We start from the raw sequence: 12,306 nt of genomic DNA on the forward strand, positions 1-12,306 counted from the left end.
TTATCCTTTTTTTTCAGCGGGGTACTGAACTTGAACTGTGACCTTCACTGTCGCTCCTTAAAACCGTTTCATGGTGTGGATTCACGCTGTGCCCTCTAACGCATGAACACTGTGTTCTCCCCGCAGGGCCTGATCGCTCGCTTTCTGTTAAATGTGATTTATTCAACACGGATACATGGGGCATTGATCCACACCACAAGCTATTCTGTAGACCTTTTCCAAGATTTCTGGCTGATGAATGATTTCTTGATGATTTCGGTCCAATTGTCCTCAAAGCAGATAGTGTTACATTTGTTACATAAATGTCTAAAATAAACAGAAATGATCTGATCCATCCAAGGTTTAATGTTGATTGATTTGTGGTGGTCATACGAGACCCTTCGTAGGGCCGGGACCGTTCCAATAAGTCTGATGGTGTAATTGGTCACCATCATTTGGCATAAAAGTTCTTGTGCTCTTACATTTTCACTTTTTAAACGAAGATGAAATCTTGTACTTCTCTCTGCATAAAGGATTCATGTGTAATTGTCATGCTAAACATTAGCTGACGTGTGCGATTTCAGTCTAATTTCTGTGTTATTATTGACACCGAACAAAATCACAGAAACAATTTAGCATATATGACAAACAGGTTGCTAGTGTGTGTGTGTGTGTGTGTGTGTAAATCATTTGAGAAAAATAATTCTAATTTATTTGAACTTTGTATGCCAACGTTGACTATGGTAAACTGTTATAATCTGACCAAATGCAATTGCTTTTTGGTTTATGAGTTCAATTTTGTGTGTTTTTCAGATTAAAATCAAATCTCTGTTAATGGATTAATTGTAAATGTTTAGAATTGGATAACTGGATCAGAATAATACACGTTATACATTTTTTATGTATGTGTAAATGTTTTAGCTGGAAATTTTTTTTATTTATTTAATTATTTATTTACAGACTAGAATTACTTTACTCCCTCTTGAGGTGTTCATCCATTGATACTTCATCCTGGATGCACTGGCCTGTGATTGTGGCAATAAAGACCCTCCTCCTGGCTGTTTATCTCCTTAGCGTTTATCCTAATACCCAGGGGGCCACAAATCTATAGAGCCCTGCTTTACCCTTCCTTGAGCCTCCTGTCTTATCTTGCTATTGCCTGGTGAAAGAGCTTGCCTACCACAATGCAGGCTGGTCAGGGGATCATTTTTAGTTGCCAGTGTGTACTCATCCATACACAGCACGCATCTCTAAATCCATCATGCATAAATGTAGAGGATTTGTACATAAAGCAGTTTGTTGATTCACAAAAGTGAAAGCAATTTGAAGGCTGGACGTCTGTTATCTTCAGTGGGCCCTGGGGCGAGATGTCCTGCTGACCCTCATCTGTCTTCCCCCATGCCCCCCTCCAGCACCCTCACTCCAGACTCTCGCCTGCTTTCTCTCCCTTTGCTTCCAAGTATTTACCCCATTGTGGTTCGTCATGGTGAAGGAATTTCTGAAGTGGAGGAATTGAACAAACTGGGAACGTGTCTGTTTCTCACCTCCCACCTGTTGATCAGGATCTATACTAGTGTGTACACAGGATTCCACACCATTGTCTTACTTCTTCCTTTGAGTATAGATAAATAAAAACACTTCTGGTGAGCTTTCTTTCTTTCTTTCACAGAATTTTCTAGTTTTGTTTTAGCAGGCTATGCCTAGTAAAATTTAAAGTCCCGGTATAATTTAACAACAGCAGAAGTAGTATGGTCTAACATTTTATTTGCTTGCTACCTTTCTTTTCATTCTTTTCGTGGTTTAAGAAAATTTTCATCTGACGTTTTTGAATAACTCCAAAATGTTGGCTTTGGTGAGCTGATTCAAACTGCCAAAACAAACTCAAAACTTTTTTGTCAGATTTTGTTCGAAATGACATGATTTCAGTTCATTCTTCAATTTCATTTGAAATATATTGGGGCCTTTAGCCTTTTAACTGTCACCCATTTACTTTACTACTGCAACTAAATCCCATTCTAGTCATGGCAAACTCGTTGGAAAGGTGTAAGATTCCTAAATAGATATTTCTTTTCTTTTTTTATTACAAGATATGTATAAGAAAAGAGTGCACCTCAAAAATCTACATCATAACAGAAGTTCATCACATAATTTTTTCATAACATCATCATAACTGCATTACCATGGACATGGTACCTCAAAATCATATTACAAAATGTTTTTGTTCAAGAATTATATAACTATAAAAATGTAAACAATTTAAGTTTGAGGTAAAAGAGGTAAAAAAATGTCAAACAACATTACATTTTTATTCGGTATTATATCTATCTAAAGGCAGTTTCTATGTTTACAGGTGGTGGGTTGTTAACATTTCAGTAATATGTTTCTAAACCAAAATTTAGTTGTGGCTGCTTTAGTTAGGTTCTGTAGACATTGTGTTTTTAATGTAGTTTTTGTTTTAGATAAGCATGTAATTGCTTACCTATGCATCTCTAGCATCACTAAAGAATATTGTCAACATAATGATTGTTGTCAAAAAGGTTTCCTGGGTTAGTTGGGATGCAACTCAGTGGCAACTTGCCCTTGCCATTGAATTTAGACTAGGATCAAGTATTAACATGAACAGGTGTACAATTTTTAAGAGTACACTGGACAATAACGTGGGAACCCAAACTTTATTGCCGACTCGGTGGGTCCACAGCCACTGATTCAGAGTCAGTGAGGGAGCTACACTTGATCGGGGATTTGCTCTGTCCTCAATCCAGCCATCTGTCCTGCGGCTGCCAAACTTAGCAGATTGAAGAGGCCGGGACAGAAATTTCCCACATCTCTCGCTCGTTAAATGAGGAATGGGAGGGAAAACCGAGGGAGAAAGAGAACTATCTGTCTGAATGGGGGCTTGATTCGGTCTACTGGAAGGCTGAAGTACCCGCGTTTTAAAAAAGAGTGGGAAAAGAAGAAAACTAGAGAAAACAATGTTGCAAAAAAAACGAGTACAACACAGTCTCCTAAAATCTTTAGAGTGTGTGTGTGTGCGTCTGTCTGTGAATCGTGAGTGCCCTGCCTTTCTCAAGCGCACACACCCCCGATTCAGTGTGCGAAGCTGAAAAGAAAGGCAATTAGCATTTCAGCCAAGGTCCGACTGGCTACATGCGATGAAGCAATAAGCTTTATAATTTGCTTTTCTTCTCTTCGCTGCCATTGAGAGGCTTTTCCTTGTTTAATCCCTTGAAAGTGCATTTCTCTTCACTCTCATCCATTGTTTGCTGCAGTAGCCCATCGGTCATGGAGTTCTGCGGCCTCGGGAACGTTCACCATGTGAAATTCAATGAGAGCTTTTCTCTGGTCCTCTACCCATATATTGAGCGGGGGAAAAAAGTCATTGTGTTTTTTGGAACAAGGACGCAGGATGCAGTTGGCTCAAGTTGAAAGGGTCAGACGACGGCCTGAGGACAATACCTTTGAGAGATTTGCTTTCTTTCTCTTTACTCTCCGGCCAGCAGACTTGATTGGCATGTAGTTCCTCCACTAGAAGCTAATGTTGGGTTGAAAAGTAACATATGACAATACGGAAGCAGAGATTTTAGCCATTCTTGCTATTTCGAGCGGATATTTTCTTATCCTCTGCTTTCATTCCTCAGAAGGAATGGCATCTGCTCGTACTCAGCCCTCTCGGCAGCCACTCACATACACACTTTTGTGCACTAATTCTAGGTTCCCTGTATCTTTCAAAATAAACAGAAACATTTTGGGCAACGCTCACCAAATGAGTGTCTCGCCAACAAAAAGCTGTGGTCTTCAGATACTCTCTTCAAATGTAATGATGTATGTTTTAACCAGACTCAGTTATTAAATGTTTTAAGTTTCCCAACCTTGAGATGTTTAGGATATCGGCCTGTCTAAAAATACTTGAGGGGCTACAACACAAGTGGCAATTATTGGCTTTTGAGCTCTCCATATATGGGAGCCCTGAAGGTTCCCAGAACTTTCTGAATGAGGTCGGTTTCTGAGGTAACAGAGCGTGTTGTGGAGATGGCTGCTTCATGTGTGTGTTGTGCTGTTATAACATATCAGTGTAATATCACCACCCTGAATGTGTTTTACTTCAGTTTATCATTCACATATGAGCCTATGCACCACAATGGAGACTGGTTGTTGTTATGCCTTTTTAAACTGACCGAACACGTAACTCGGTCAGTATCAGATGGGTGAAGTTCTGTATCCTTCAACAGTTTTTAAAGTATAATGAAGCAGCGACTGAGCTTTTGGTGTTAACGCTACAGGAAAGTCAGTCTGCCAAGTTGCTGAGTCATAAGTGATCAGCTTTGACAAGCATAACCCCAAATGACCTTCAGCCAGGCTTAAGATAGGCCTAGCTTAAACCCACACTGTTCATTGCAGTGATGTAACCTACACATAATTAAATTAAGCAATGCTAATTGTCATATCAACTCTGTTTCAAAACATATGAGGTGCATTGATATCTACTGCATACATAGGCATCATTCTAAATGTAGCGGAAACTCCACTTTGGAATACTCTACAGCAACTCAAACATCAAAAAACACATTTTGACAACCAAACAATAATTTTGTCCCTTGTTTTGACCCCCATGATGTAAAGACATGCATATGTTTCCTAAGACTGATAATACATGGGCCATTTTTTTGAGCAATATTGCTTGGGCACTTTCCCCGTTGAAAATCCATCTATGGGTTCTATCTGTATTTTTTAGATCAGCAGTTGGCCGTGTCTTACCTGGTTGCCTATTGATGCCAGCACTGTCCAAAATTATCCTCCAAAATTTATCATCCTAACAAATATATTGCTCACGTAGTGTCAAAAGGGGATGACAATACGTGATTTTGAGTGGCTGTCAATTGTCATACAATTGAGAACATTTATTAAAATCTTACATTTTTCATCACAAAATGTTGCAGTTTTCATCCAAGGAGAAAACTGAAAATTGTTATTATGTATGTCAAACATTGACAGTGTTTGAGCCGAGAATTTCTTCTGTTGCCTTCAAATGGTATGTTAACAGTGTTTATGATGTTTTCAAAATGATTCAGCTCAAAGGCTTTGTGTTTATGTGCGGTTTCTCATTTGACTTTCTTAATTTATACCATCGTGCACTTGCCAGCCAAACCATCAAGTGAAGGCCTTAAAAGATGAGAGGCGCATGGTTTGAATCTGTTGATGCATCAATCGCAGCTTTTGTTGGCTAACATGAGCTACGTGGGACACGAGTTTACTTCTGCTACCATGTCATGTGCTGTGATAAATGTGACTGCACATTACCAAAGCTTACCACAGTCTCATCAGACAGGTTGTTACAGACGCAGACAGACCATTAGATTAAGTCAAGCCTACAATTTGGATTCAGCGCATGCTGTTATTATTTTGAGCTCCAAGCAAAAGTGGCTAAAGTATAGGAAACTTTGGAGTATTTCTTCTTGAAAATAGTAATTAGAAATGTTACGAGAAAGTTTGAAAACATTGCATGTATTGCACCACATTGACTTCGCTTTGCTACATGGAGTCAAAGTGTGTGACCTCACCGAGGGCTTGATGTATTGCATAACACACACACGACTCTCCTTGTTGCTTAGTACTGGCTGTGAAGTCTTGCTGATTGAATAATTGATGTTAAGATTATGGATCCTGCTGCCGGGCAGGGGTAACACTAGAGGCGGCTGCTGGTCCAGCAGTGTAGACCCGTAACCCTACACTTTATTGCATCCTCAGCCAGGCGATCCAGTGTAATTGCTGAAGTCTCAGTTACGTTAAGAGGCATGGCTGCCATGTGAACCCGTTGCATGAGGTGATGGGGTCAAACTGTCCTTGGGCTTCACCTATCTAAATATCAAATGGATGATTCAGCCAAAAGTGAAAGCCTGTGCCAAATATTAATTGCTTTGAGTCTTCTGTGAAGAACAAAAGAAGATGTTTTAATGAACGCATCATCTGCTTTTGGTCCTTACCTCTTAACATTTGGGTACCAAAATATGGGAGACATAATTAAACTTTATATTAATTCAAACAAATGTTTAAAATATTTCATTAATTTAAACTATTATTATTAAATTATACAATAAGCAAAAATAAAAGTGTATTTTATATCTTTATTAATATGTAGTTTTTATTTATTATTTTGTCGATCCACAAGAAACATAGCTGTTTACCCTGTAACTGCCGTAAACAAAACAGCACAGCACCTGATTTTGAAACTTGCAGGTTTCATATTTAATAAGTTAAATGATAGCCTTTTGAAGTGTAAGCTGTTTCTCAATTTACATGTTTGTTTTTATTTATCTATTTATCTACTTATCTTTTCACCTGTGTTTTCCTTTCCATACTACAACCTGTGCAGATATCAACAGCACCACTGGGTTGTGTCGACTGTGTGAGAAGGATGAGTTTCATACAAGATCTGGCAACCGGACAACCTTGGAATATATTAACGTGATTATTCATATAGGTAATGAGATTTAGGCCATACAAACTATGGGACATTATCTGGAGGCGATTGTAGCAAACATATCAAATATGACCATTGGGATTTTTCTTATAAGATTAAAATGGCATGATAGTGGGACATAAGATATGGGTTAATCCTGGGAGGACTGACAGGTTTTGGTTATACCATGAAAGTCAGTATGGTCTAAAAACAACAATACTGGACTCCACTGACTAATGTAAGATATTCTTCAAAGCATATATTTGTTGTGTTTCCGCAAATAAAAGAAACTTTGGAAAGACATAAGGGCGTCTAAATGATGACGAAGTTTCCATTTTCGAGGGGAACTGAAAGTATAACGAATAAATGAATTCTCTAGAGTTACACAGAGTATCCCACATGCTAATCTACTAATCTGACTGAATTAAGTAGCTTACTTAGCATCAACGATAAATTACAGAGGCCATTGTAATCAAGTTTCCTGGCATAGGCAGGCATGCATTTTTATTGTAATGAGTAATTCCAGAATGCTATCTGGGGGAAACCACTGAGAAGATATAAATCACCCAGAGCATTTTGTTTTTGAAAGTGGAGTTGAAGTATGCTGCAGGATTTGGTTGACTGAACTGAGATAACCATATCGAATGAAAGAGAGACCACCTGAGGCGCTGTATTGACTTAACAACACACTTCCAAAGTGCAGAAAGACGTATGTATCTCCCACTGGGAGCAGCTTTCTGCTGAATATTCACTCAAAATTCATGCCCTCTTCCATCTTTTTGACACATTTTGGGCATTTGGGCCATCTCTGATATGCGCTGCATGGCTAAAGGCTTCTGCTGTGGGCCTTCTTTGCGCCAGAGGGAAAAGAGAGAAGCTTGATCTCCTTCACTGTGAAAACCATCTTCATTTTGCCTTTAAAAATGAGACATCCCCACAATAGACCGTTCCTGGGGTCAGACTAAGAGCCAAACCACCAGTGTCTTGGCGGCTCGGTGGCCTCCTGGTCATTGATAAATCGTTTTGATGTTCTACAGGCCAGCATGTCCTGTGGTGATCTGGCAAAGGGTGAGTAGCGCCTTGCAGTGTCTGTCTTTATCGATGTCAGGAGATGTGGCCAAAGAGGCTGTGGTAACCTCTGGGTTGACTGATGGCCTGAACATCTCCTTGAATTGCTTGTGCGTGAACCTCCTGAGGAACAAATAAACAAAGATGACTTGTCAGTCAGTCAGGCCGTATTAGTCAGGTCAAGTGTGTTTATTTATCAGTGCATGAAAATGCAACATGATGTTATGAAAATAAAATGTAGTTGTTTGTAAGCGTTCAGTTTACTCATTACTTTTTTTGTTGTTAGTGTTATATTTTTCATGTCTCTTAAAAATGTAAGTCTGCCCATATTCAGCTGATAAAATGGTTACAGTTTGTAACATAATTTTTTATTTTATTTTACTGTGAGTTTACTTTTTTGTTTGAATCTATTAATATATTAAAAATACATAAACATACACGATAACAAAAATACAACGTCTATGTTCAGCATGATTTTAATTTCTCAATTTAAATTAATATTTTGAGGAACTATAAAGTAAAAATTGCGCTGATATCATGATAAATTTATTATTGAATAATTTTTTGGGGGGATGATATTATTAAACAGAAAACACAAGTTTTTATTATTTTAACACAACTGCTTCAGTTCTTATTACTATATTTAAAAACCTTTCTGCCTGTCTTACTATATCATTTGCATTGATTTCATTGTCCCGTGAATATGAGGAGACATGAGAAGTCAAAATTGATCACAAAGTTTGAGACTATTAACAGAACTTAAATTAATTTACATTTAAATTAATTATTTAAATTATTTTAAGGTATTATTTTAAGAGATTAGGTATTATGTAGGTATTATATTTTCATCCAATAATGCAAACTAACAAAAATAAATAAGAGAGAGGCGTTGGTGCGGGTGTTGTTGTGTGTCTGTTATACATTCGGTCTGCACAAGTCAGGAAGTTCCCAGCTCTGGGGGAGAAGCAGGGCTGAATACCAGGCTTTTTCCTCTGCTGTCCAGGCTTTGTACCCTCACTCCAGGCCTCAGCCCGCCGGCAGCCGCTAATCCAGTTTTGATAGCATTCACGGCCCCCCCCTCTGTGCCGTCCTGCCTGCCTGCCTGCCCGCCTCTTGTCATCAAAACACAACACATACACACACACACTCACACACACTTGCCAATGATTTAGATACACGTGCGCACATGCACCACTGTGGGACGAAATTGCACCAAGATGCCCGTAGTTGCATTTCTGCCTCCCAAAGTCTTTTATTTATTTATTTATTTAAAATCTCACTAACTCAATAGAAACGAACCCTTCGGTAATCTGAAATGGCACCTTAATTGATGAAAGCTGTCTGCTCCCAGCAACCTTGTGGCTAAAGAATAACCGCATGATGTAGCAGAAATGGAACATATGAAAAGCTGAATTTAACCAATGTCCAACTTTCCTTGGTAATCGGCTCTTGTAAGAAAAAAAAAAGGAAAAACAAGATGACATCATTTAGAGCTTGTGTATTTAACATGTAATTTAGTGCACATATAAAAAAAAGGTTTGTGTGCTTCAAAGCAGCAAATTAATAAATAGACATCAGTTCAAACACATTCAGGTTCTTTGTTTTGTTAGCCATGACAACTGTCTTAAAAAAGGAGACATTGTCTGAGGTCATAAAACTTAATAGCCTCATTTTCTTCAGAAGAGATAACCATAGTAAATGTCTGTCCGAATTGTCTAGAGTTGTAAGTGACAATAACTTGGATCTGACCTTCAAGGTCAGGAACCCTATATATATATATTACATTGCTTTTGAAGGTGAATGTCTGCTGTCTGGGTGCAGTTATCCTGTTCCATTGTGCAAAGTCACATGACTTTTTCAATGTGCATCGTGGAATTTATTTAGTAGATTTGTTTCCTTTGTAGTTTATGCACATTTTCTTACCAGATAAAAAGTTTTTCCTACTCAGTTGAGAAATAATTTGACATCTGAATGTTCTTTGTATAAGGTTTTTATGTGCATATTTTTTTCATACGTGTCTCTTGGTGTTTCCATCCAGTGACATCAGGGTAGTCTATACTAAAAGTCTAGTTATGCAAGACCATGTTAGCAAATGTTATAATGGTAACAAATAATGTCATATATTTGTACAATGCTGTAATTACACACTTTGATAAATTTATTACAGTATACACTTTCCTTGAATGTATGAAATCTTGGTGCAGGTGCTTTAAATATACATGTATATTTAAAGTACATGTAAAATTTCACTTTTATGATTTATATATTATTATAGTAACCATTTATTAATGCAACACACCGTCAGATTTACAGTAAAGAAGGATTGTAATTGTACATTTCATTGGCATTATTCACCTTTATGCAGGGTAAAGTTTTCTCATGGTCACTTAACTGTAAATATGTTTTCTCTCTTCAGGAATGCCAGCTGTTTTTGCTCTAGCTGGCCTGGTTCTGATGCTGCTCACCACAAGTGTCAGGTCTGAGTCGGCAGTGCTGAGGTTTCAGGGCCAGACTCAGTTTGTTGTAAATGAGAGCAGCAGGGCCATAGTGCGACTTGTGGTGGAACGAGTAGGAGATCCAGTTAATGTCACTGCGTTGGTTCTGGTAAGTTTGGTTAATCCTTGTCACTACCTGTTTTGTTAGATTTATTATACTGTATATGTGGCAGAACTGTTTTTATTAAATTCAATTAAATTATTTAATTATAAGAAATAGCTTTTTATACGTAAATGCTTATGCTTATATTTTATGCTTATAAAAGAACCACCAGTAAATCCATATAATGTGTGTGTATGAATGAATGCTCAAACAGGGGAAATGCAGGGGAAAATAAAAAAATAAAAATAATAACTTTTTTTTTTTTTTTTTGGGGGACTTCTTTAATAATTTGTCTGCATTGAAATCTGTCAGTGTTTCCAGTGCATCTGTTTGCACTGTTTCCTGAAAATAACCCACCTACAAGAGCATGATGAAACATTTGATGCGTTGAGGCCCCACAGAGTGCTTAGAGCTAACAATGCTTCTGTACCGCCTGATGTGTTAATGCCTTAACAGCTGCTTGGGTCTCAACACCCAAACATCTGTCTGGTAAATCATAGTACAGCACATATGGCCATAATTAGCATAGATACACAAATATGCCTACTGTCAAAACAGACAGTGCCTGTTTAGCACGCATGGTAAGTGGGCAAGTGTTGCCGGTTCATTGAACGCCATGCATGAATTCACAGCAGAAAGAAGGATCTAAGAGCCTGTTTTGTAGCGGCTTACAGTGGGTGGCATCAAAGCATGCGCTAGAGGTGGCAGTTGTCAACCAGATGGTGCTGGTTGAGTTTAAGAGAGGTCAGGGATTTCCCGTCTCACACTTTGAAATGTTTTATATATAACTTTTTTTCTATTAATCACATCAATGATTTAAATTATTGTTCCCAAAACCCAAAAATAAAACAACTGATGACTTCTCTCGTGCAGTTCTTTTCAAACTGATGTCCTGTGTTTATGCAGCTCCAGGGAGAGGACACCGGAGACTTTGAGGCCACAACTGCAGCTGCTTTTCTCCTGTCCTCTGAAAGCAGTAAAACCATCTTCATCGCTGTGAGGGATGATGACATACCTGAGGCTGATGAGACCTTTGTGTTCAACCTCCGCCTGCAGGTAATGCTTAAACCAGGAAATTCGTTTTAGCCTGGGGGTTAAAGATCTGTGCGTATAATTGAAAGGATTAGTTTAAAATTCAGTGGAACGTATTTTATTTGTAATTTGTTTGTACTGTTCCCTGAGGTCAGCTTGTGATGTTATCAAGATTTTTACATCGAACATTATAATAGTTTAGAAGTTAAAGGCTATAGATTTTAGGTTAAAAATGTCAGCATCGATAGGCTTGTGGGCAACTTGCCAACATATGGCACAGCTGCACTTCAGGTGTCCCGAGTTTCAATCCTTTCCCAATCTCATCTTCCTCTACAACTCACTCCAAAATGCATACTTGGTTCATATCAAGTGTTCTGTAATAACAGAAAGACAAAGCAACCACATTTGACCACATTTTGGCCACATTTAGCATGAGAATTCAACTCAATATATCAGAACAATAATTCTAATAACTAATAATTCATTAGTATGGTGTACGGCCTCCTTTCGCGGCTCTTACAGCATCAATTCATCTTGGGAATGACAGATACAAGTCCCTCACAGTGACCTGAGGGATTTTGAGCCATTCTTCTTGCAGAATAGTAGCCAGGTCACTACGTGATGCTGGTTTCTTAATTCGCTCATCCAAAACACCCCAAAGTGGCATTATCCTCTTTCAGGATGCAATGTTTGAACCATGGAGTGCACATGGTCCTTCAGAATGGTTCAGTAGTACTTGGCAGTATTGGGCCTAGGGAATGTCATGATATTGCAGCCCAATCCATCACTGATCCACCCCCATCCTTCATGCTCGGCATGCAACAGTCTGGGTGGTACACTTCTTTTGGGGCCTCTCCACACCATTACTCTTCCGAATGTGAGAAAGACAGTGAAGGTGGAGTCATCAGAGAACAATACATTTTTCACAAAGGACAGTTTTGGTGGAAGCAGAAGAGTTGAGGTGCGCATCTAATTCTGCAGTAAGATGGGCAGCTGTGGTTTTTCTGATTTTTGATCCAGGTTAGCACCCAGACATCCCTTTCAGACAACTTCCTCTTGCATCCAAAATTACTCCTGTTGGATGTGGTTCGTCCTTCTTGGTGGTATGCTGACATTACCCTGGATACTGTGGCCCTTGATACATCACAAAGACTTGCTGTCTGGGTCACAGA

At 38.6% G+C, this 12,306-nt stretch overlaps 1 protein-coding gene across 1 annotated transcript in view; it reads left to right on the forward strand.

Moving 5' to 3' along the window:
* The window catches only part of adgrv1 (adhesion G protein-coupled receptor V1), a 105,387-nt gene that overhangs the window by 4,255 nt on the left and 88,826 nt on the right, over positions 1-12,306 (forward strand). Inside the window, exons 2-3 of the mRNA XM_043240614.1 lie at positions 9,921-10,108; positions 11,009-11,158. Of these exons, the coding sequence (XP_043096549.1) occupies positions 9,923-10,108; positions 11,009-11,158 (336 nt within the window). The 5' untranslated portion in view covers positions 9,921-9,922. The remainder of the gene's footprint in view (positions 1-9,920; positions 10,109-11,008; positions 11,159-12,306) is intronic.

The sequence above is a fragment of the Puntigrus tetrazona genome, chromosome 5 (genome assembly GCF_018831695.1).
Source record: "Puntigrus tetrazona isolate hp1 chromosome 5, ASM1883169v1, whole genome shotgun sequence".
Lineage (NCBI taxonomy): Eukaryota > Metazoa > Chordata > Actinopteri > Cypriniformes > Cyprinidae > Puntigrus > Puntigrus tetrazona.